The 26,536-nt window shown below is 35.5% G+C and overlaps 1 protein-coding gene across 5 annotated transcripts in view; it reads right to left on the bottom strand.

The window, feature by feature from the left end:
- The window catches only part of CARF (calcium responsive transcription factor), a 50,998-nt gene that overhangs the window by 23,224 nt on the left and 1,238 nt on the right, over positions 1 to 26,536 (bottom strand). For all 5 annotated transcript variants that reach the window (XR_011650900.1, XR_011650899.1, XR_011650901.1 and 2 more), the window contains exons 2-9: positions 25,999 to 26,100; positions 22,848 to 23,014; positions 13,877 to 13,988; positions 13,237 to 13,464; positions 8,045 to 8,165; positions 6,468 to 6,597; positions 5,236 to 5,320; positions 705 to 894 (exon numbers count right to left, since the gene is read on the bottom strand). Coding sequence is in view for 2 of the 5 variants with exons in the window: in XM_071220687.1 (XP_071076788.1) it covers positions 705 to 894; positions 5,236 to 5,320; positions 6,468 to 6,597; positions 8,045 to 8,165; positions 13,237 to 13,464; positions 13,877 to 13,945 (823 nt within the window). In the remaining 3 variants the exon portion in view is untranslated. The remainder of the gene's footprint in view (positions 1 to 704; positions 895 to 5,235; positions 5,321 to 6,467; positions 6,598 to 8,044; positions 8,166 to 13,236; positions 13,465 to 13,876; positions 13,989 to 22,847; positions 23,015 to 25,998; positions 26,101 to 26,536) is intronic.

Raw genomic sequence — 26,536 nt, 5'->3', positions numbered from 1 at the left:
ATCTTCTTCTACTCTCTTTACCCTCAGAGGTCCAGGATGAGGCTGCAACTCTTCCAGTTGAATAGTACCTGAATAATCCTGAAATAAATCACTTATTTTTAGGTTCTGTGGGGTCTGACTAGTCCTAGAGTGACTCTCTGGGAATTCTCTGAATTCTCTGAAACTCTATTGCTCTAGTAAACACCAGTGTTTGAGAATGCTGTATATAATACACCTGATGCTTGAAAACCCTAATATCAAAATTCTATATAATTCCTGATTATATACAAATTCTATAAAGTAACTTAAGAATTACAAGCTATATAAAATGGACACAAATTTGTACCACAAGACAAATCAAGAGAGAAGGAGAGTCTACCTAGATTGGATGAAAAAACAAAAACAAAACCCAAGAGATATGCATACTTAAAATAATAAAATTGCTTATTATTTAATTTGTATTAAATAGTTCTCCCTGGAATTTCAATATTTTTATTTTCTACTTTCAGCATTATATCTAAAGGAAGCATGATTTATTTAATACAATAAATGTAATTTTACAATATAAAATTTGGTTTATTATATTTTAGTCTAATATATATTTTGTCAATTAACATTTAGTTATCATCTACCAAAATGAAAATGATTCACCTAAGGAAAACCACAGTTTCACAATGGATCATGGCTACTGCTAAACCTTTAAAAATATATTTTTTTAAACGTACCTGCATTGACAAATGGAATTCCATCATATGGGACATACTGGGATTTCCACATCAAACGTGTAGCTGGCTTGGCTGGGCTTGGAGATTGGCGAGTCCCCCAGACACTATGTGTTTGCTGTTTATGAAATGTTAAAACACTTTCTAATTCAGTCTCACTTACACAGTAGCCCCGGTATGAATCTCCAATTTTCTGCATGTATAAAAATTAAATAACAAAATTATTAGCAAATATGTTTCATTGTACAAAATAATTAATGAAGTGATTGTCCAAGATGAAGTGATTGTCCTTAGGTCTCAAAAGAGAATGTCATTTCTCCCCTCAGATCAATGGTCTATTACAACCAGTGGATCTGATCTGAATTCAACCAGCTTCATCAAATAGATATTGTCGAGGTATTTGTTTGAGAATGTCAAACTCATTGTCACAATGACTTCATCAAAATCTTGTTTGAGACTAATAACATTTAGGGAAGATAGCTTGAAGAACACATCATGTATACATTCTTCCAGATACTTTAAATTCTACCCCTATATCTAACCAAATAAGAATAAAACTAGCCACAATGTACTGGTTCCCTGTGGGGATTCTTTACTGAAACTGATTTTGATAGGATACCATCCACCTATTTTGAAAACCTATGAAAATTGTAATGTATCTCATATAAAAATGATGTAAAAGAATTTGTTCATTACATCAACCTTGTTTTCATGAAGATCCTTGTCTGAAAGAAATTCCTGTCTGACCTTAGTACCAAAAATAGATAATGGCACTAGTCATCAGAGAGATGCAAATTAAACCCACAATGAGGTACCACCTCACACTGGTCAGAGTGGCCAACATAAACAAATCAACAAACAAATGTTGGAGAGGATGCGGAGAAAAGGGAACCCTAGTGCACTGTTGGTGGGAATGCAGACTGGTGAGGCCACAGTGGAAAAAAGTATGGAATTTCCTCAGAAAACTAAAAATGGAACTGCCCTTTGACCCAGCAATTCTGCTGCTGGGATTATATCCTAAGAACCCTGAAACACCAATCCAAAAGAACCTATGCACCCCAATGTCCATAGCAGCACAATTTACAATAGCCAAGTACTAGAAGCAACCTAAGTGCCCATCAGCAAATGAGTGGATCAAAAAACTATGGTATATTTACACAATGGAATTCTATGCAGCAGAGAGAAAGAAGGAGCTTATACCCTTTGCAACAGCATGGATGAAACTGGAGAGCATTATGCTAAGTGAATAAACTAGGCGGTGAGGGACAAATACCATATGATCTCACCTTTAACTGAAACATAATCAACACAAGAAAAAAGCAAACAAAATATAACCAGAGACATTGAAGTTAAGAACAATCTAACAATTGCCAGGGGGGAGTGGGGAGGGGACAGTGAGGAGAGGGGATTACAGGAACTACTATAAAGGACACATGGACAAAATCAAAGGGGAGGGTGAGGTGGGGGAGGGAGGTGGGTTCGACTGGGGTGGGGTGGAGGGATGGGGAGAAAAGGCATACAACTGTAATTCAATAACAATAAAAATTTTAAAAAAAAGATAATGGGATTTTTTTTGGTAGTTTAGGAAAATTAGCATTATTACCATATTTACTGTGTATAATGCACACTTTTTTTGCCCAAATCTTTGAGGAAAAAATAAGGATGCGCATTACACATGGGTATAATGATTACATACAATGGGTATAATAATCTAATGTATAATGAATACAAAAATGTGGGTGCACATTATACACAGCAAAATACAGTACTTTTACCTAATAGACACAAAATGTACTAATTCACTAGGTTTCCCCTTTTGAATGTTACTTCTTTCTCTGCCGTCCACTCTCCCAGCAAAGTCCGAATCTCATCTTCCCCCATGGACTGAAATTGTGAATCCTACCCCTGCCTTCCTTCAGAATCTTCAGATACTTTACAGTTTTACCCCTGGGCTCCAGTGGAGGGAGGGCAAAGCAGACTAGAGCTGCATGAGGAGAGTCCTGGGTTGGTGGCTGGGTGGAAACAGCTGAACAGTCAGCTTCCATATTCCTGTGCTCAGTCATTCCCTGTACTGCAGAAGCCACTTTTCTCCTGAATGTAGATGCTTAGATTATAGACATTCGGCATGTGTCTGTGTGTCCACACATACACACAGAGACATACGCAGAGACATGAACATAGTTCATTAAGATACACATTTCTCACTTTCATTTTATGGCTCCGTTCTTGATTTTCTTTATTCTTTAGCTCCACTTTTAAGTTCTATCTTGCTAATATACTTTATGTATTTTGCTTTTAAATTATTTAAAAACTTTTCCCAATTATAGTTTATATTCAATATTATTTTGTATTAGTTTCATGAATACAGCATAGTGGTGAGACAATCATATACTTTATGAAGTGTTTCCCCTGACAGTTCTAGTACCCACCTGGCACCATACATAGTTACTACAATAATATTGACTATATTTCCCATGCTGTACTTTGCATCCCCATGACTATTTTGTACTACCAATCTGTACTTCTCAATCTCTTTCACCATTTTTTTACCCAGTCTCCCAAACTCCCTCCCCTGTGGCAACCATCAGTCTCTTCTCTATATCTTTGTCTGTTTCTGTTTTGTTTGTTCATTTATATTGTTTTTTAGTTCACATATATAAGTGAAATCATATAATATTTGTCTTTCTCTGACTGGCTTATTTCACTTAGCGTAATACCCTCTAGGTCCATCCATGCTGTTGCAAACGGTAAGATTTCATTCCTTTTCATGGCTGAGTAATATTCCATAGTGTGTGTGTGTGTGTGTGTGTGTGTGTGTGTGTGTACATATATATACCTCCACTTGTCCATTGATGGGCACTTGAGTTATTTCCATAGCTGGCTATTGTAAATAATGCTGCACTGAACATAGAGGTGTAATATATTCTTTACAATGAGTGTTTTGGGTTTCCTCAGATATACGCCCAGAAGTGGAATCACTGGGTCATAAGGCAGTTCCATTTCTAATTTTTTGAGGAACCTCCACAAGGTTTTTCACAGTGGCTGTACCAATCTCCAAAGAAGACACATAAATGCCAATAGACATATGAAAAGGTGCTCAATGTCACTAATCATCAGAGAAATGCAAATTAAAACAGCATGGTAATTATGGGGGTGGGGATGGGTAGAGGCTGAAAAGGGTATGGGGGGATAAATGGTGATAGAAAATAAATAAATAATGTTTTAAAAACCACAATGAAATATCACATCACACCTGCCAGAATGGCTATCATCAATAAATCAACCAACAACACGTGTTGGGGACGATGGGGAGAAAAGGGAACCTTCCTGCGCTGTTGGTGGGAATGCAGATTGGTGTAGCCACTGCAGAAAGCAGTAAGGAGTTGCCTCCAAAAATTAAAAATGGATATGCCTAATGACCTAGTAATTCCACTTCTCGGAATATGTCCAAAGAAACATGAAACACTAATTTGAGGAATATGTGCATACCTATCTTCACTGCAGCATTCTTTACAATAGCCAAGATCTGGAAGCAGCTCAAGTGCCCATCAGTAAACGAGTGGATAAAAAAGCTGTGATACATTTACACAATGCAATACAACTCCACCTTTAAAAAGAAGGAAATCTTATCTTTTGTGACAGCATGGATGAACCTGGACAGTATTATCCTAAGTGAAATATGCCAATCAGAGAAAGACAAGTACCATATGATTTCATTTACATGTGGAATCTAATGAACAAAATAAACTAGCAAACAAAATAAAAAAGATTCATAGATACATAGAACAAGTGATAACTGTCAGAGGAAGGGGGATTAAGAAACTGGATGAAAAAGGTGAAGCAATTAAGCTAATAATTCACAGACATAGACAATAGAATGGAGATTACCAGAGAGAAAGGGGGTAGGGGGAAGTAGAAGAAGGTAAAGGGGGAACATGGTGATGGAAGGAGACTTCACTTCGGGTGGTGAACACAAAATACAATATACAGATAAGGTATTATAGAATTGTACATCTGAAAAATTATATAATTTTATTGACCAGAGTCACCCCAATAAATTCAAAAAATTTTTTAAAAACAAAAGAAAAAATTGGTGATATAGATTTGGGGATCATTTTTATAAAAGTGATAGTGGAAAGCCAACAAAGTTAATAAGCTCTCCAAAAGATAAAATGTGGAGAAATAAAAAAAGGTTAAACAGTGAAATCTGAAGAATTTCCACTGTGAATATGAGAATAAATAAGTGCAAGCAAAGAAAGAAGGAATGGTCAAAAGATAAAAAGTAGGGAAACACGATGGCAGTTTCATGGAAGACAAGGGAAGAAATGATAGTGAAGTGAGATGATTTATATGACCTCTGCTTTAACAGAGCTCACAATCTCTAACAAATAAAAGACTAGATGAGATCAGATTTAGAATAAACACAAACAAAATAGTACAGATACAGCCTCTGTTAGTTATATTCAAAAGGGGACATTTTGGGATGAATTGTAGTTCATTAAGTGAATCTAGGTAAGGATTATTTTTAACTCACCTCACAGCTCCTAAGACGGCAGGCCCACATAGGTGTGTTAGAAGAAAGTGGCTGGAGAGGGGCCAGAAACGGTTCTTCGAGCATTCTGGGACAAGGAGAAATAGATACAAAGATGTATTACAAGTTACACACACAGACACACACATGACATTCATCTGCTTTATTCTCTTTGCCAGTGTCAGAGACAAAAGATTGAGATCATCACTAAGAAATTGTAATAATAATGACAGATTGATCTGATAAGCATATTAATTATAATTTTCTTTAATCATGACTATTTTACTAACTGCTAATGAAAAGGCCCAAGTTAGCTCTTCCAACTACCTGTAGTTCCAACAAATTCAAGTATTTTATCTCTCTCTCTAAAAGCTTATTTTATATTCTTATCATTATATAATTATTTTCATTTATCAAAAAATGAGCTAACAGAACATCTTCAGATGACTTGTTAAGAATTGCATGATATTATGTCAAGTTCTAAGACTAAAGGTCATAAGTATTGCATTAAATTTTAAAATATTTTCATAGAACAATTAAAAGAATATTAATAATAGAGCCCTGGCTGGTGTGGCTCAGGGGATTGAGCATCAGTGTGAGAACCGAAAGGATGCCAGTTCTATTCCCAGTCAGGGCACATGCCTGGGTTATACGCCTTGTCCCCAGTTGGGGGCATGTGGGAGGCAAATGATTGATGTATCTCTCACACACCAATGTTTCCCTCCCTCCCTCCTGTCCCCTGTCTCTAAAAATAAAATAAATGAAATTTTAAAGAAAGAATATTAATAATACAAAAACCATTATCTTTATTTCCCTAAATTAGTATAAAGTGTTATTTTAAGGCAAAAGTAAAAGCTGAAATAAATGTTAACAAAACACATTTTAAACACTTTACCACAGAGGAATTAAATGCACAAAAATGTGATGAAACCATTTAAAATTTTAGGAACTAGAATGAGTATTTCTTTATTCTAAAATCTCTGTTAGTGTCAGATGTTTTCAGGTTGCTTCAAAATACCACAGGAACGTGTCATTAAGGAAAAGCAGCACTTTGGATAGTTATACTTTCTAGAGTAGCCTCCTGTTGCAAAGATGACATTAAAATATATATTTGATGATAGTTTATTCTATTTCCTGAATTTCTTATCTTTTCTATAGTAAGTCAGCTTTAGATAACTTAAAAAACATTTCCATGGTGATAACAAAAGATGAGTTCCTCTTTCCTGCTGACTCACCTGGTCACTGTCGTCGTGGGCAATGTGAGGGATGCTTGTGGATGAAGAATATAAGCACTGTTATTGTCTGCTAAAGCATCCACTCTCACAGTTGGTAAGTTTCTGTTGCTGGGTTTCTCTTCAGAGGCATCTTGACAACAATAACAAGAACAAAGCAACATCACTATCTTGAATAAGACCCTGAGAATGTAACTAACTATAATTTACATATTTGAAATAGGACAGGGAAGATATACCCTGAAACTAAAGATAACCAAACTTACAATGCTTTATTGAGAATCTTTCTGATAAACTTGTTTACTTTCCAATTACGATACTGACTACTGAAATAATGTAATTAAGTTTTTGGAACTCATATATATTTTTTTGTCATTGGTCAATTTCATTTATGTGGCAAAAGGGTAAAATGGTGGTGAAATAGGGACATGTAAAGGGCTAGAGAAAATATACACAGAGGCATTATACAACAGAATCATGCTAACGGAGGTCCCTGAATAAATGATTGACAAATACATTCCATCTTCTCAGAAAGACCCTGAAATGTTTTTTTTGTTTTTTGGGGTTTTTTGCTTTAGTTCAGAAGGAATTCCATTAAGGAATTTTTTTTTAATTTTATTTTTGTATTGTTATTCAATTACAGTTGTGTGCCTTTTCTCCCCATCCCTCCACCCCACTCCAGCTGAACCCCCCTCCCTCCCCCACCTCCACCCTCCCCCTTGATTTTGTCCATGTGTCCTTTATAGTAGTGGAACTTATATTGAACAGCTAAGATATGAGTGGTAGAAGTAATTGTTATATGTATTAAGAGTTTCACAATATAATAGGAAAATGTAAAACTGACTCTCATTTCTATACCATGTTTATAATGTTTTCTTCAAACTATGTTTTTTTTTCTTACATTTTAGTGACTATTAACAAAGAATCATAACACCAAGGTAAAAATATTTACCCTAAATCATTAACTGAACAAGTGACAAAAAAAGTATAGCTATGATGTCAGAAAAGAGATTCAAATAGATGGAAAAGCAAGGGAAGGGAAAGGAAGAGAATAGTGATATTATTACATAGGTAAAGAAAAACAAAATAAAAAGAAACTGGGAATATGAGTCTCATTTCTGAATTTGAAAGAACAAGAGAAAGAGGAAAAGAGCAAAGAGGATGAAAAGTACCCTTAAAAAAAAAAGTACTAAGTCACATGGCTAACAACAACATTGATATAAATACAAATGTAAAATCTTCTCCAGTAGCTATCAGCACTATATTGTTGTTATTGTTGTTGTTATTATTACTGTTATTATAATTAAGAAGAATTTATTTTATGTTCACTGGTCATTTGAGAGGAAGCAAGAGTCAACCAGCTTCATAGAATTCCAAAATGGAATAGACAGCTAACCTAGACAGGAGTTGAAAAATGAACTTGAAATTTATTTGGGCTATAAAACTTTTTCTACTTATTCAGCTCACAATCTTGCCCAAAGAAATCAATTTTAGCACTGACTTTCATAAGATGATTTTCCTAAATATACATTTCTTTATTTAAAACATTCTAAAATCCCCTATGTCCCATTATTACTCACCCCGAGGACTATTCATATCCACAAGCTGCCCTTGAGGTATAATCACTTGTGCCATTCCTGTCTGGGTAGATGGAATTACACGAAGCACCTGTCCATTTTCTAATGAGCTGGCAACAATCATCTTGGAAGCATTAAAAAAGAAATCAAATGCATAAGCCTACAATAATTTAACAGAGTTATTAATTAAATTATTGAAGACATGCCTACCTCTTTGGTCAATACTATTATAGATGAAATAATCATTATATAGATGAAAACACTGAGGTACATAAAAACTTTTTCCAGTCTCACAACCGGTAAGTGGTAGAATCAGGATTAAGACAGGCAGTTTGACCTTATGTCCTATGATCTTAACCACCTATGGTCTCAGTCACTACACAGGGGTGAGACCTAATGACTTAGTAATCTGAACAAGGCTCTGATTGAACTGAATATATTAACTTTTTTATATTTATTGTATTACCCATACATTTTTGACCTATTTGTGTGGTAATCATCTACATTTTAAGTTATTTCATTAGTTTAAAAACAGTAACTTGTTAGATATCTACTTAAACAGTATTTGTTTTTATATCTCTGCATTTATATATATCCTATCTTGGTCCATAGGGAATACTACAGAGTCCCCAAAAGTCTAAAAACATAGAGAAAAGAGTATATTTATTATACTTTCTTTTCAGTTTAATACCTGAACCCATTGCCAGATATTTAGAAGAATGTCAACTAAAAAAGAATCTGAAGTTTAAGAAAAACATTTTAGCCTATCATTTTAAGATACAACTAATAAATTATTTGAAATAAGTTTATCCTATAGTTCCAGATTGTTTGGACAGCCTATAAACTTTATTACCTAACATACTACTTTCTGCTGACACAATTTTATTATTTTACCTCTGCCTAGCGCAAGTAACTCTCCTTATTCATTCCATTCCACTTTCCCAGACTTCCTTTTTGCTATATAAAAAAGTGAAAGCATTGCTGATGCATGCCTGATAGAGACTGCATTCCTTCTTTTAAGGGGGCCATTTGAAAAAAATTAAATTAATAAAAACCCACCTCAATAAATATAATCATAAACATTTTCCAGAAACTAAGAGTAGGAGTGGTTTCCCTATCCCAAATGTTTATCAAGTTTCTTAAGATAAAAACGTGTTGCCATACCTCATCACTTCAACATGACAAAGCACTGGAAACTCTGAAGATGATAACTGCTTTACATTTGTTGAGTGCGTACTAAGTGGCAGGACTTAATATTACCTTATTTAATGCTCATTGCATGTATATGAAGTATATACATTTTATACATGAGAAAACTATAAAAAGGAGGTTACAAAATTTATGTAAGGTAACACAGAGCTAGAAATTCAAACCCAAGTAGTTTGACTCCTTTTAATCACTACTCTGTACTGCCTTCTCATACCTGATGATGTTATTAAAGCTAAAAAAAGACAAAAACAAAGCAATACAAAATGTTCTCCTGGACTTTTAAAAGGCAAGAGCAATAATATTGTTTTAAATTCTTTATTCCTTGCTCTAGGAGACATTGGCAAAAATATTGCTACAAGAGATGTCTGAGATTTTACTACCTATGTTTTCTTCTAGGATTTTGAAGGTTTCATGGCATTCATTTAAGTCTTTTATCTATTTTGAGTGTGTATGGCGTAAGTTGATGGTAAGGGAAACAAAAAAAATAAGCAAATAGGATAACATCAAACTAAAAGGCTTCTGAACAGCAAAAGAAACCATCAACAAAATGAAAAAAGAACCCACTGTACAGGAAAGCATATTTGCCAGTGATACATCTGATAAGGGGTCAATTTCCAAAATATATAAAGAACTTACACAACTCAACACCAGGAAGACAAACAATCCAATGAAAAAATGGACAAAGGACCTGAAGAGACACTTCTCCAAAGAGGACATACAGACCAACAGTCATATGAAAAAATCTTCAATGTCACTAGTCATCAGAGAAATCCAAATTAAAACCACGATGAGATATCACCTCACACCTGCCAGAATGGCTACCATCAGTAAATCAACAAACAACAAGTGCTGGTGAGGATGTGGAGAAAACACAGTGTACCGTTGGTGGGAATGCAGATTGGTGTAGCCACTGTGGAAAACAGTATGGAATTTCCTCAAAAAATTAAAAATGGAACTGCTTTTCACCCAACAATCCCACTTCTGGAATTATATCCTAAGAGTCCCAAAACACCAATTCAAAAGATTATATGCACCCCAATGTTCATAGCAGCATTATTTACAATAGTAAAGATCTGGAAATAGACAAAGTACCCATCAGTATATGAGTGGATAAAAAAGCTGTGGTACATTTACACAATGGAATAGTATACGGCTGTGAAAAGAGGGAAATCTTACCTTTTGCAACAGCATGGATGGAACTGGAGGTTATTATGCTAAGTGAAATAAGCCAGTCCGAGAAACACAAATACCATACGACCTCACTTACATGTGGAATCTAGCCAACAAAATAAACTGAGGAACAAAATAGAAACAGAGGCATGGATACAGGGAACGGACTGATAGCTGTCAGAAGGGAGGGGAGAAGGGGAACTGGACTGTAGGAAGGTGGAGGGATTAGCCACAGAACATATAGGCATAACCCATAGACACAGACAACAGTGTTGTGATGGCCGGAGGGAAGGTGGGGGCAGGGGCTGGGTAGGGGCAGGCAAAAGGGGGGAAAATGGGGACATCTGTAATAGTGTCAGCAATAATTTAAAGTTTTTCAAAAATAAAAATAAATTCTTTACTCCTTATAAGGAGATTAAATATCTGTGAAAATATTTTATTAATTCTTAGAAAATAAAAGTGCTGTGGGTGGGTATTTTTAAATCTCAATAAAACATGTATACTTATAATTTACTCAATCATATGAAAATGTCATAATTAAGACTGATCTGAAACTGTGTCCCAAGCACAGCAAAAATCTTCTCTATTTTCTCTCCTTAGCTTACTCTACCTGGTACCTAAAAAACTATTTTAAATTCATGTAATTTGATAATGTTACTTTTCCTGTAACAAAAAAGCTAATTATCTTTAATCTTTGCTATGAAAACACACATAGTTTTGAAGAGTCATCTGCTGCAATACATCCTACTTGAGACCATGAAAATTATCAGAAAAGCTTGGCTAATGAATAGTCTTATAATTAGGGGTCTCTTTGTGTACAACTATCTATTAATTCAAAATACCATCCCTACTTCACTCCAAAACCTCTGCATTCATTTCATAGTGAACCACTGCAGAAATTTTACTAGCTCCTTGATAGCTTCTATGTTAAAAATATGGAAGCAACCCAAGTGTCCATCAGTAGACGAGTGGATAAAACAACTATGAAACATTTATACAATGGAATACTACTCAGCCATAATAAAGAAGAAAATTTTACCTTTACCCATTGCAACAGTATGGATGGACCTAGAGAACATTATGCTAAGTGAAATAAGCCAGTCAGAAAAACACAAATACCATGTGATTTCAATAATATGTGAAATCTAATGAACAAACTGAACTAACAAGCAAAATAGAGAGAGACTCATAGATAGAAAGCAGGATGACAGCTAAGGGTGGGGGGTTTGAGCAAAAAGGAAAAAGGGCGCATGGACTGGACAACAGTGTGGTGATTGCAGGGGGGAGAGGAGTATAAGAGGACTACATGGTAATGGGGGAAAAAGGAAAGAAAACAGCTTTTTCAACAAGCTACACTTGGTGAGGAATGTTGATAATAAGGAAGGTCATGCACAGGGGAAGGGGAAGGGATATATGGGAAATCTCGGTATCTTATCCTCAATTCTACTGTGAACTTAAAACTGCTCTTAAAAAATAAAGTCTAGTAAAACAAACAAAACCCCCAAAAAGTTGCACTAAGTTTCCCTGAATATCACCACTTTTTGATCTTGGGTTCTTTGAAAAAAATACGTTCTTACACTCCGATGTTTATTGCCACATGTTTCCTATTTCATAGCTTTAAATGACCCTCTGTATCATCTCTTACCCCAAACAATGTAAAATCACCTGTATAATGTCTCTGTATAGAAAGTTTAATACAATTACAAAGAGAACTCTTTTAGAGTCAAATGAATAAACAACTTTAACATCCCTTTTAGGAAAGATATTATGTATAAAATCCCAACACTCCATACATTTAAACTGCTTGATCTTTCTCTCAGAACATACAGACTTTCTAAATGTTCAAAAATCAAATAGAGTAAATGTCAAATAACAGGAGAAATTACAGAAGTATTTCATGCTGGACATGAAATATTAAAATGTAGTTGGTTCACATCTTAAGTTATTCATTGCATATTAACCTCTGCTGGTGATACGGTATGATTTCAGAAGCTTACCCTTACTTTGCATTTCAGTCCTAAAGTAGATCCAGAAATTTGATGAGCCTGAACATACACAAAGAGCACTTGTCTACACTTGGCCACCTCTCAACCAATGACTCTTAACCCCAGAATTTAGCTGGATTATATGGGAACAAAAGGACAGAGATTAACTCTGTAATGCCCTAGACTAGAAACAACAGAAACAAGGATTAATTTTACATAAAATGATTGCTTACTTGTTATATAATTTATAATCAAAGTTCTGATTTAAAAAATAATTTTTGGGAGCTTCTGGTGAAGATGGCAGCATAGGCAGACATAGCTCACCTCTTTGTACAACCACATCAAAATTATAACTAAAATATAGAACCACCATCACTTAGAACAGTCAGAAATGGAGTTAAATGGAAGTCTGACAACTACAGAATTAAAGAAACCACATCCATCCATATTGGTAGGAGGGGCATAGATGCAGAATGGGCTGATCCCAGTGTAAGTCAGTAGTGTAAAGAAATTGACTGGGTGAAGAAGGTGAAGGGATTGGGAAGTACAAATTGGTAGTTACAGAATAGTCACTGGGATGTAACGTACAGCATAGGGACTATAGTCATTAATACTGCGATAACTATGTATGGTGCTAGATGGGTACTGGAAATATCAGGGGAACACTTTGTAAATGATTGTCTAATCACTATGCTGTACTCTGGAAGCAGATACAAAATAATACTGAAAGTAAATTGTCACTGAAAAATAAAACAATAACAAAGACATTAAGGCCATATGCTAATACAATTTAGTAACAGCATAAAACTGGTTATTTACAAATATACTCACCATTTGTGCACTGGAATCCCCCAATGACTGAAGTTCATATTGAACAGGTTGCCCATTTTGGTCCACTAGGTGAAATTTCTCTGTAGAAAGAGTCTGTGCTTGAGTCAGGGGCCCTGGTATATTCTGTGATGTGAGTGAATTATCTGCTTCACGAGTAGTGACGGGTAAAATTCTACCAGAATTATTTTGTTCAATGGAAGGATCCCTGGAGTCCATACAGGCTGGATGCTTTGCAAAATAATAATAAATAAATCATTTGGGTGTTTGTAAAATATAAACATAACTTTTTAAAAAATAGAATATTTATAATAAAAATGAAATTTCATTCATTTTTCAGTTAATTATCCACTTTACACTTTGCAAGAGTTGTCAGTTATTATATTTTATTTCAACCTAATTAAAATAAAACTGTCCATGGAAATACAACCTGAAATTATAAAATATAATTCAACATAAGAAACTTTCTTGTGTATAAAATTTTATGAGTACACATAATTAAATATGATAGAACTATGGATAATAAAATGTTAAAATTCTTGAATACATTAAGTATAACATATTCCTTAAGCATAAAATGTTGTTAAATAGCAATCCTTCAGAATGGGAAAAAGTTCCCAGTTGACTCCCTCCCTCAAATTACCTGAGAATCTGTTTTTGAATCTTCGGAATCATTATGATTGACTGTTAATGAATCATTAGGCTGTTCCATGCTGATATCATATTCAATTCCATTTTCTTCTATTACTTAATAGCTGAAAGAGTTCAAATAGCTGATTAGCTAAAGCCCCTAACATTTTTAAAATTTTTATTCATTCTATTACAGCTGTCCCATTTTCCCTTTGCCCTCCTCCCACCAGCCTATCCCCTGCTTGCCCAGTCAACTCCCACACTGTTGTCCTTGTCACTCATGCACGTTCTTTGTTCCCTCCGCCTCCTTTCCACCATTGTCCCCCACTCTCTCCCCACTGGCAGCTGTCAGTCTGTCATGTTTCCATGTTCTGTTTTGCTCTTTAGTATATTTTGTTCATTAGATTCCTCTTATAAGTGAGATCATACTGTATTTTTCTTTCACTGACTAGCTTTTTCACTTAGCATAATAGTCTCCAGTTCCATCCATGCTGTAGCAAAAGGCAGATTATATATACAGATCTGTTGCCATAATATACAATCATTCCACTCAATAATTCCTTGATAAGCTTTGAAAATAAAGAAACATGTATTCCAAAAGTGTGAGCCATTAAGGACTCATACAGTGATTTGCAACTGTGGCGATTTTATCTCCTCACACACTCCTCTGCCCTGAAGTATATTCAGCAATGTCTGAAAACATTTTTGGTTGTCACAATGTAGGCTGGCATGGGGGGGTTGCTACTGGCATCTAATGGGAGTATTGCTAAAAATCTTAAAATGAACAGGACAACTGCTATAACAAAGATGTCAATGTTATTGAGGTTTACTAATCCTGGCCTACTATATTGTAGTAAGTATAGCATTCTGCATTATCCAAAAATAAAGTTTTATGTCTTAAACTATAGTAAGGCCAAAATGAAACTGGTGAAGAATACCACTGAACATATATGTAATAAATCTCATACAGCCTTTGAAAAACCTACCCATTTCACTTTATTTTTCAAAATACAGCATACATTTTTTTTAATTTTTAAAATTTTATTTTTCAAATTAACATACATTACATTAAACTTTTTTGTGTGTTTTGCTACACACATTTCTATGTAACCACCGTCACAATCAGGATACATAATAATTCCAATCACCCTTAACCCTAATTTAAAGTTATACCTTATACTTTACACTTATTTAGTAATATATATATTTGAATACATTGAAAAGTTATTTTTCTGTGATAGTATGTACACATATAAACTTCTAAAATTAACCATTTCATAAAATCTACAAGGTCTGCCATTGTGTGCTTCCAAAATATTGAAACTATTTCTACCTCAAATATAATTGTAATAGGCTATAAAATCACTCTTGTTTTTAATATATAACTATGAAATATCTTAAAACTGCCTCTCCTTTCAGAATTTAAATTATCACTTGTTATTCTAATCTAATTTATTACATAAATTCCAAAAACCTGTAGTTACTTCTCGGGCTATAAGAGAGCAATTTTATAACTTCCTGTTTTGTCTTGAAGTTTTTACACTATATATATTACTTAAGAACAGTATTTTTTAAAAGGGGTTTAAAAAATAAAAAGATAGTTCCACTAAAGACAATATTGAAGATTAGATACAATAAAAGGCTCCCTTGCTAGAAAACAAATAATAGGAAGTTGATCTAAAACAAAATCTAAGTTAGTTAGTTACATACAGGGCAGTTCCCATAAGACTGTTAGCTGATCTCTCAAAACAAACTTTGCAGGCAAGAAGGGACTGGCAGGAAGTATTCAAAGTGATGGAAAGCAAGGATCTACAACCAATATTACTCTATCCAGCAAAGCTATCATTTAGAATGGAAGGGCAGATAAAGTGCTTCCCAGATAAAGTTAAAGGAGTTCATCATCACCAAACCCTTATTATATGAAATGTTAAAGGTACTTATTTAAGAAACAGAAGATGATCAAATCTATGAACATTAAGATGATAACACACTGTGATCATGGAGGGTTATCGGCGGGGAGGGGCAAGGGGGAGGATTTAAGAAGCATAATTGGTAGGTACAAAAGACAGGGGCATGTTAAGAATAGTATAGGAAATGGAAGAAAAACCAAGATGGAGGCGTAGGTAGACACACTGCGCCTCCTCGCACAACCAAAAGGACAACAACAATTTAAAAACAAAAAACAACCAGAACTGACAGAAAATCGAACCGCACGGAAGTCCGACCACCAAGGAGATAAAGAAGAAACATTCGTCCAGACCAATAGGAGGGGCGGAGAGACGGGCAGCAGGGGCAGAAGACTCGACACTGACCCGGAGCTGTGGCAGATTGTGGGACTGGGACAAACAGGGCATGCAGCGCTACCACTAGCATACCCTGCGGCCCCACACTCGAGCACAGATAAACCGGGAGGAACAGTCGGGGAGTGAAGCAGACCAGGCAACCCAGGGCTCCAGCACGGGGAAATAAAGTCTCAAACCTCTGATTGAAAACACCCGTGGGGGTTGAGGCGGCAGCAGGAGAGATTCCCAGCCTCACAGGAGAGGTTGTTGGAGAGACCCACAGGGGCCTAGAGCATGCACAAGCCCACCCACTCGGGAATCAGCACCAGAGGGACCCAGTTTGATTGTGGCTAGCGGAGGGAGTGACTGAAATCCCGCAGAGTGGAGCAAGTACCATTGCTCCCTTTCGGCCCCTCCCCCACGTACAGCGTCACAGCCCAGCAACCAGCATTACCCTGCCCCGGTGAGCACCTAAGGCTCCGGTCCTTTACCGAACAGACGCGCCAAGACAAAAAAAAAAAAAAAAAGGCCCAAATGAAAGAACAGATCAAAACTCCAGGAAAAATTCAACTAAGCAGCAAACAAATAGCCAACCTATCAGATGCACAGTTCAAAACACAGGTAATTAGGATGCTCGCAGAATTGGTTGAATTTGGTCGCAAATTAGATGAAAAAATGAAGGCTATGCTAAGAGAAACAAAAGAAAATGTACAGGGAACCAATAGTGATGTGAAAGAAACCAGGACTCATATCAACAGTGTGGACCAGAAGGAAGAAAGAAAATCCAACCAGAAAAGAATGAAGAAACAAGAATTCAGAAAAATGAGGAGAGGCTTAGGAACCTCCAGGACATCTTGAGACCTTCCAACATCCGAATTATAGGGGTGCCAGAAGGAGAAGAGGAAGAACAAAAAATTGAAAACTTATTTGAACAAATAATGAAGGAGTACTTCCCCAATCTGGGAAAGGAAATAGACTTCCAGGAAGTCCAGGAAGCCCAGAGAGTCCCAAAGAAGCTGGACCGAAGGAGGAACACACCAAGGCACATCATAATTACATTACCTAAGATTAAGCAGAAGGAGAGAATCTTAGAACCAGCAAGAGAAAAGGACACAGTTACCTACAAAGGAGTGCCCATAAGACTGTCAGCTGATTTCTCAAAAGAGACCTTACAGGCAAGAAGGGGCTGGCAAGAAGTATTCCAAGTTATGAAAGGCAAGGACCTACATCCAAGATTACTGTATCCAGCAAAGCTATCATTTAGAATGAAAGGGAAGATAAAGTGCTTCTCAGATAAGGTCAAGTTAAAAGAGTTCATTATCACCAAGCCCTTATTATAGGAAATGTTAAAGGGATTTATCTAAGAAAAAGAAGATAAAAAATAGGAACAGTAAAAATGACAGCAAACTCACAGTTATTAACAACCACACCTAAAACAAAAACAAAAGCAAACTAAGCAAACAACTAGAACAGGAACAGAATCACAGAAATGGAGATCACATGAAGGGTTATCAATAGGGGAGTGGGAGGGAGAGAGAGGGGGAAAGGTACAGAGAATAAGTAGCATAAATGATAGGTAGAAAATAGACAGGGGGACGGTAAGAATAGTAGAAGCCAAAGAAATTGGAAATGTAGAAGCCAAAGAACTTGTAAGTATGACCCACGGACATGAACGAAAGGGGGGGAATGTGGAAGGGAGGGAGAAGGTGGGCAGGATGGCGTGGAGTGAAAGGGGGGAAATGGGACAACTGTAATAGCATAATCAATAAATATATTTTAAAAATAAATAAAAATTAAAAATAAATTTTGAAAAAAAGAATAGTATAGGAAATGGAGAAGCCAAAGAACTGATATGCTCGACCCAAGGACATGAACTAAGGAAGGGGGGTTGCTGGAGAGAAGGGGGGTACTGGGCAGAAAAGGGCAAAGGGGAAAAACACCAGGCAACTGTAATATCATAATCAATAAAATATACTTAGAAAATAAAATAAAATGCAGCAGAGAAATAAGATCAGCTATAGAGTATTGGCATTAGATATACAACAGACTACTCAAAAGAAAGAATAATGGTAGAAGTCACAGGAATAATAAAAAAGAAAGTGCTGATATACAATTGTATATATTCAAAACTATTTTTTTCACAAAACAGGATGAAAGACACTTTAAGATTTTTAAAAACTGAAAATTAATAATCTACAGATCCTATATAAAAGAAATTTCTAGAAATATTGAAAACAAATGATACCAGATGTAAGTCCTGATTCTAGAAAAATAAGCAAATTAATAATTCTATAAAAAATCTAAATAAACACTGCCTTTATAAATAATAACATTATTATAATTTTTATATGTGCATTATAAACATAGAATAAAATACTAGAGAACTAAATAAAATATACATAACTCAGGAGGGGTGATAAGAGACAATATATTAAAACTTATGTGATTCAGGGAAAACACTGCTCAGAGGGGAGTTTAAAGCAATAACGCCTTAATTTTTACAAAATCTCCATCTTTATAACTTAAAAAATGGAAAAAGAAGGGCAAACTAAGTGAAATCTAGCAAAAGGAAGGTAAAAAAAATAGAGGGGAGATAAGCAAATTCAAGAATAGAAAAACAATAGAGTACCAACAAATCTAAAACTTGATTCTTTAAAGGTTGACAAAATTGACAAACCTTTTGCTAGAGTGGCAATAAAAAAGAAAAAGATGCAAATAACTAAACTCAGAAATAAAAATGAGGATATCACCACCAACCTTGCAGAAATTAAAAGGATAATGAGAGTATCACTAGCTATCAGAGAGATGCAAATTAAAACCACGATGAGATACCACCTCACACCAGTCAGAATGGCCATCATAAAGAAAGCAACAAACAACAAGTGTTGGGGAGGTTGTGGAGAAAAGGGAACTCTAGTGCACTGTTGGTGGGAATGCAGATTGGTGCAACCACAGTGAAAACAGTATGGAATTTCCTCAGAAACCTAAAAATCGATCTGCCTTTTGACCTGGCAATTCCACTTCTAGGATTATATCCTAAGAACCCTGAAACACCAATCCAAAGAACCCCAATGTTCATAGGAGCACAATTTACAATAGCCAAGTGCTGGAAGCAACCTAGGTGCCTGCTCATCAGTAAATGAGTGGATCAAAAAACTACGGTACAATTACACAATGGAATTCTATGCAGCAGAAAGAAAGAAGGAGCTCCTAACCTTTGCGACAGCATGGATGAAACTGGAAAGCATTGTGCTAAGTGAAATAAGCCAGGTGATGAAAGACAAATACCATATGACCTCACCTTTAACAGGAACCTAATCAACAAAACAAACAAACAAGCAAAATATAACCAAAGACACTAAAATTGAGAACAGGCTGACAGTGACCAGAGGGAAGAGGGGAGGGAATTTCAGGGAAAAAGGGTGAAGGGTTTGTAGGAACAATTATAAAGGACACATGGACAATAATGGGGGGGGAAGGGAGGGGGGAGGGCTGGGGTGTTGGGCTGGGGTGGGGGGAAAAGGCAGAAAACTGTACTTGAACAACAATAAAATTAAGAAAAAAGAAAAATAAATAAAAGGAGAATAGGAGAATCCTAAGAACAACTGTACAACTATCTCCATTCACAGATGACATAGTCCTACACACAGAAAATCCTAAAGAATCCACAAAATAGAATGATTAAACAAATTCTACAAACTTGCAGGATACAAGATAAACAGGCAAATAAGTTATATTTCTCTAAAATAGCAATGAACAATCCAATAATAAATTTAATAATCCATTTAAAATAGCATCAACAATAAAATACTAGTGACTTTAACCACGAGATATATAAGAGTTATACACTGAAATTACAAAATATTGCTGGAAAAAAATTAAAGAAGACCTAAATGAATATAAAGACATACTGTGCTCATGGAACTAGAAGACATGAAAATTATTAAAATGGCAATACTACCCGAAGCAATCAATTGCATTTTCTTTCAGTTTAGAAAAGCCAACCCAAAGATTCAGATGGAATTGCACGGGACCTGAATAGCCAAAACAATCTTGAAAAAGAATAATGTTGGTAGACTCTTTCTCCCAATTTTAAAACTTACTATAAAACTACAGTACTCAAAACAATGTAATACTGGTAATATGATGAGACATGTAGATCAATGGGATAGAATTGAGAGTCCAAAAATAAATGCATCTATGGTGAAATAATTTTCAACAGGGGTGCCAAAATCATTCAATGGGGAATGAACAGTCTTGCAACAAATGGTGCTGGGACAACTGAATATTCACATACAAAAGAATGAAGATGGACCCTTACCTTACACTATATACAAAAAAATAACCAAAAATGGATCAAAGACTTAAATGTAGGAGCTAAAACCATAAGGTTCTTAGAAGAAAACATGAGGGTAAGTCTTTATGACTCTGGATTTGACTATGATTCCTTAAATAAGACACCAAAAGGACAAGTACCAAAAGAAAAAATAGACATATTGGACATTAACAGAAGAAAAACATTTGTGCAATGGACATCATGACAAACGCAGATGGGAGAAGGTATTTGCAAATCAAACATCTGAGAAGGGTCTAAAATATATAAAGAATTCCTACCATTCAACCACAAAATAATAACTCAAAACAACCTAATTAAAAAATGGGCAAAGGGCCCTGGCCACTTTGTCTCAGTTGGTTGGAGCATCATTCCATGCACAGAAAGGTTTCCAGTTTGATTCCAGTCAAGGCACATACCTACGTTGCGGGTTCAATCCTAGTTGGGGTGCATACTGGAGGCAACCAATTGATGTTTCTTTCTCACATTGATGTTTCTCTCTCTCCCACCCCCCACCTGTCTCAAATCAATGGAAACATGTCCTTGGGTGAGTATTAAAGAAAAAGGGCAAAGGAGTTGAACAGACATTTCTCCAAAGAAGACATACAAATTGAATGGCAACAAAGACATACAAAGATGCTCAAGATCATTAGTCATTAACAAAATGAAAATCAAAACAACAATGAGATAAGTTCATACCCACTAGGGTGGTTATATTTGAAAAAAAAGAAAATAAGGGATTGCAAGGATGTGGAGAAAGGGAATCCTCATGCATCACACTGCTGGGTATGTAAAATGCTGCAGGTGCTGTGAACAACGTTTTGGCAGTTCCTTAAGAAGAAAAACAGAATTACCATATGAAAACAGTTCCACCCTAGGTATGTACCCCCCAAAATTGAAAATGTGTTCAAATATAAACTTGTACACAAATGTTCATAGCAGCACTATTCATAATGGCCTAAGTGGAAACAACCCTAATGTTCATCAGCTTATGAGTGAATAAACAGTATGTGGTATATCCATATAAAGGAATAGTATTATTCATCCATAAAAAGGAAAGAAATACTGATACAAGCTACAACACAGATGAACCTCAAAAGGCTTAGGCTAAGTGATAGAAACCAGACAAAAAAGTTACACATTACATGGTTCCATTTAGATAAAACATCCAGAACGGGTAAATCCATACAGACAGAAAGCAGATTGGTGAATGCCAAGGGCATGGGAGTGGGGAGAACAGGGAGTAACTGCCAACTGGGTACAATGTTTTATTTGGGGGAAATAATATTTTTGAATTAGATAAAGGTAGTACATATGCACTGAAGAAAATATTGTATATGTACTTTATTTTCTTGTATGATTTACATAAGGATAGCTTTCTTCCTTTAAAGTAAAACAGTACCCTGACAAGTTTAATTTAGAAGTGACAAAGCAAGTAGAGCGGAGGCTCAGAGCACTGAAAAGGCACTGAGCTGGCCTGACTGAGCTGGATACTACAGTGCAGATGTGGGGCAGATGAGAGCCCCAGGAAGTACACTAACAAAGGGGTGGGGAGGACAACACGGGGAAGAGTGCCAAGCAGAAACTACTTTCTTCAGAGCTTTGCCCAGACTAGGAATTTTGTCAATGGAAGAAAGGTAACTTATTTTTCTAAAGTCTTTTGGAAACTCAAAACTCAAAATTTTTCTTTCAGTATATACTACAACTATAGTATGGGTAAACATCATATACTCATACTTTTGTGATTACACCTAGAAAGTACTACTTAAAGTAGTTCCTATACACACAAGTGGGTTTCGATACCCACTATTGACCTACCCCATTGCTGAACTGGAGATTAAAAGTACATGTTTAAGATACAGACACCGTTTTACAAAATAATTTGAATGCAGTGAAAAGTATTACTCCTTCCTTCCCTAATCCTTCTACCAATTTGAATTGCCTTTTACTATGTCAAAGTATTTTTTTTAAGAATAAGATATTGCCCTGGCTGGTGTGGCTCGGTGGATTGAGTGCCGGCCTGTGAACCAAAGGGTCGCTGGTTTGATCCCCTATGAGGTCACATGACTGAGTTGTGGGCCAGGTCCCCAGTATGGGGTGTGCAAGAGGCAACTACACATAGATGTTTCTCTCCTTTTCTTTCTCCCTCCCTTCCCCTATCTAAAAATAAATAAATAATTTCAAAAAAGAGTAAGATATTAATATTAAATAACTAGGTATAAAATGTTCTTTTCCAACAAGCAGCTACAAACAGAACAAAGTATTATATACAAAGTGTAATTTGACTTTTTCCTTAATTCGTAATGGACAATAATTAACTTTTATACAGCTATTGCTTTCAAAAAAATAAAATAAAATAAAATTATTACCGTCAGGCAGTAGCTCGAGTTTATATTCCAGGCCTTAAGCATTCTACTACCCGCCAAAATGCCCTCTTGTCCACTGAAGTTCTTCCTTTCTGCAGCACTAAAATCATGATAGTAGTAGCTTCATTTGTGTGAAAGCTGTAATTACATCTTCATAGCAGCATATTTTTCTGTAACGAGAAGATATTCAATGTATATTTTATGTTCCTACAGATAAAGAAAAATACTAGATTTTGTTATGCAGGTTTTACTACAATATAGCCATTACAAGCCTGGTATAATGGAACCATCAGTTGACTCAGCTGAGGGAACTAAAAGACCAGAACTAACTTTACAGATAACTGCCCTTGTCTCGAAGTAGGTGACTTAACCTCCTTTCTTATCTAAAGTTAAACATTTGGACTAAGTTTTTTTGTTTCAATTCTCACATTCTAGAGCTACTGAAACAAAGACCTCTGCAGTGAATTACATTTTTTTTCCACAATGAAAACATTTACTAATAGAGCATCTTTTAGAAGTTTCAGAATAAAGGCCTCCTCCCCAAACCTCACTGACTATAAAATCCTGGAATTGATTTGACAAGCTTATTAAGCAAGTAGTGTTGGGGTTGGATAAGAAACCAGAAAGGAGAAACTATTAAATAGTATGGTCTACCGGGGGTGTCCAACCTTTTGGAATCTCTGCAATACACTTGGAAGGAGAGCTGTCTTATGCCACACATTAAATACATTGTGACACATAATCACACAAAAAACTCATAATTTTAAGTAAATTTACAATTTTGTATTGGGCCACATTCATAGCCACCCTGGGCCACATGCAGCCCAAAGGCCACAGGTTGGACACCCCTGGACAGCTAATGACTGGACTTCAAAACACACACTAAGGCATTAAATTTTGCTGGCAAATTGCTTTTTAGAATGTTTCATGTAACATTTAAAAAGTGGATTTTACCTTATAGTGAAAGCAAATATTAGGAAAAAAGTGTTAAATTAGAAGTTTATTTTTATTTATAGGGAAAAACCCCTTTTTATTGTGTATCCATATTTAATACATGGCAGAGGACAAGAGACAACCTATTCAGGTTGTAGACACTCATATCTCCCTGGGCCATGCTTGGGCTACTGCTGTTTTGATTTTATTCAACAGCATTTCTATTTGCTCAAAAATTTAGGGGCAATTCTCAGCTGCAATTTCTAAAGACCTCTCTTAACATCTGATTATTTCATTTTCTACCTATAGAGTTTTGTGTAGTAAAATTTATCCATTAAAGCCAATAGTCTGAGATTAAATCCCCAGACAGAAGAGCTAAAGAATAAAGCCACTTGAGGTTTAGTCTTAAGAGTTTCTCTTAATTCTATGTGCTTGATTAGTGTCTCAAGATTTAAAGGATCTCGAAATGAGTATCAGGTCTTATTAACCGCATCAAAAAAAAATACTGCTCAAAAGTACTTTAGAAAATAAAATCTTTCATCTTTCAGGGTAGGTAAATGACATCTTTTAGGGTAGGTACCTTTTATGATGTATACAAAACGGATATGAAGCAGTGGTGTCAAAATTAAATTAAGACTACTAGTTCACAAATATTTTATACAGCCATTTACTTTTTTTTTAATTTATTTTTTTATTGTTATTCAATTACAGTTGTATGCCTTTTCTCCCCTTCCCTCCCCCCACCCTGGCTGAACCCACCTCCCTCCCCCACCCCCACCATCCCCCCCGATTTTGTCCATGTGTCCTTTATAATAGTTCCTGCAATCCCCTCTTCCCACTGTCCCCACCTCACTCCCCCCTGGCCACTGCTAGACAGTTCCCCCCGTCAATGTCTCTGGTGGTATTTTGTTTGCTTTTTTCTTTTGTTGATTATGTTCCAGTTAAAGGTGAGATCATATGATATTTGTCCTTTACCGCCTGGCTTATTTCACTTAGCATAATGCTCTCCAGTTTGCCATTTACTTTTTAAGGGTTTTGAAAGTTATAGCATTCTAAATCAACACCAAAATTTTAAATGTATGCAAATTTATATAGAAGCAATAGTCTATTTTTCAGTGAAAAAAATTTAAGACTAGTGTTCAGTGCCTCTTTTATGTAAGGTTTGTCCTCCCTATAAATTTCCCTGTAATCTTGGTTTCTACCCATTTCTTACCCTGTATATACACACCTCTTTTATCTCTTTGCTCTTTGAAAACTTCACAAATTATTTCATATAATCCTCACAATGACTGAGGTAGATCTTATCATCTCTATTTATAGATAAGAAAATCAAAGTTGTCAAGTAACTTCCTTAACATCACAGAGAGCATTAGAGCTCAGATTCAAACGAAGTAGGGGAAAAAAACCAAAACCTGGAACAATTAGGGGTGCAAAGCCCATGCACAGTCTTATACCACACCACACCATACCATCATATACCAAAAAAGAAGAAGAAACCTATAATGAAAAAATATTTTTCAAGTTGTTGCTCTGCAGATAACAGTGTGCCTTCATGAGGACCATAATAAATGAATTGTGTAGAAAATCATCAAGAAGCAAAAGCTTTCAGTTAATATTCTAAGTAAACTTAAAAACATGCAAAGTAAAAGTACTAACTACCCTAGGTTTCACATGGAGACACCACCAAAATTAAAGCCATGTCACTGTGGATTTGGAACACTTCTTAACTAGTTTTTCCTTAACTCAGTTCTCATTCAAATGAAAAATGTATTTTATTGAATTCAACATTTCTGCATTGCCAATCGAGTTTTATCATATTGAGCATTTAGGTTCTGTATCTTACTGATATTTTTCAATTTGAATTAAGATCAACTTAAATTGACTTATCAGGTACTGTATCTTTTATTTTGATAAATTTCAAATTAATTAGTTAAAAATGTAATAATCTGATTGTATATTTTTAAAAGATATTCTGACCAATGAGATACTTAAATAATTTTTAAATTACCTGAAAAAGAACTTAAGTAAATAAAGATTTATTTCAAATTCAATGAAATTTAATTCAGGCAATTTTACTGCTGTAACTTAAAAATCACTAATGACTAAAGAAGAATGATGTTTAAAGCTGTCAAAAGTCATCCTGACTGATGTGGCTCAGTTGTTTGGAGCGTCCTCCCTTAAACTGAAAGATCATGGCTTGATTCCCAGACAGGGCACATACCTAGGTTTCGGGCTGATCCAGGGTAGGGGCAGGTATCGGAGGCAACGGATCCGCGTTTCTCTCTCACATCGATTTTTTTTTCCTCTCTCCTTTCCTTTTTCTCTAAAAATCAATAAATATATATAGTTTTAACTGTCAAATTTCTTTCCCTTTCTACCAAATTAAAAAATATATATGGATTAAATAGGAAGACTTCAATTAGGCAACCGTTAAAAGCCTCATGTGGTCTAACTTCCTTAATAAATGCAATTCTCACCATTGCAATGAATCACATGGTTAAATGACCACCACCTTTATTTGCCAGCCCAGTCCTTTCTTAGGATTTCAGCACAGAGGTTTTATAATTTTATTCCTCTAACCATGAGACTATTCTTCCTTATTTGATCACACTGGCAAAGCCAGTTTAATTGACATCTAAATGACAATAATAGTAATAATAGCTAACATCTACTAGGTGGTATTTAACTCTCACACTGACCCAACGGTGGCACAGAGAGGTTAATAGAGGGGGCTGGCAAAAGTAGGTTTACAATTGTTA

This window comes from Desmodus rotundus, chromosome 2 (genome assembly GCF_022682495.2).
Source record: "Desmodus rotundus isolate HL8 chromosome 2, HLdesRot8A.1, whole genome shotgun sequence".
NCBI lineage: Eukaryota > Metazoa > Chordata > Mammalia > Chiroptera > Phyllostomidae > Desmodus > Desmodus rotundus.
Note: the sequence above shows the minus strand (reverse complement) of the source record. Positions and strands in the feature narration are given on the sequence as shown.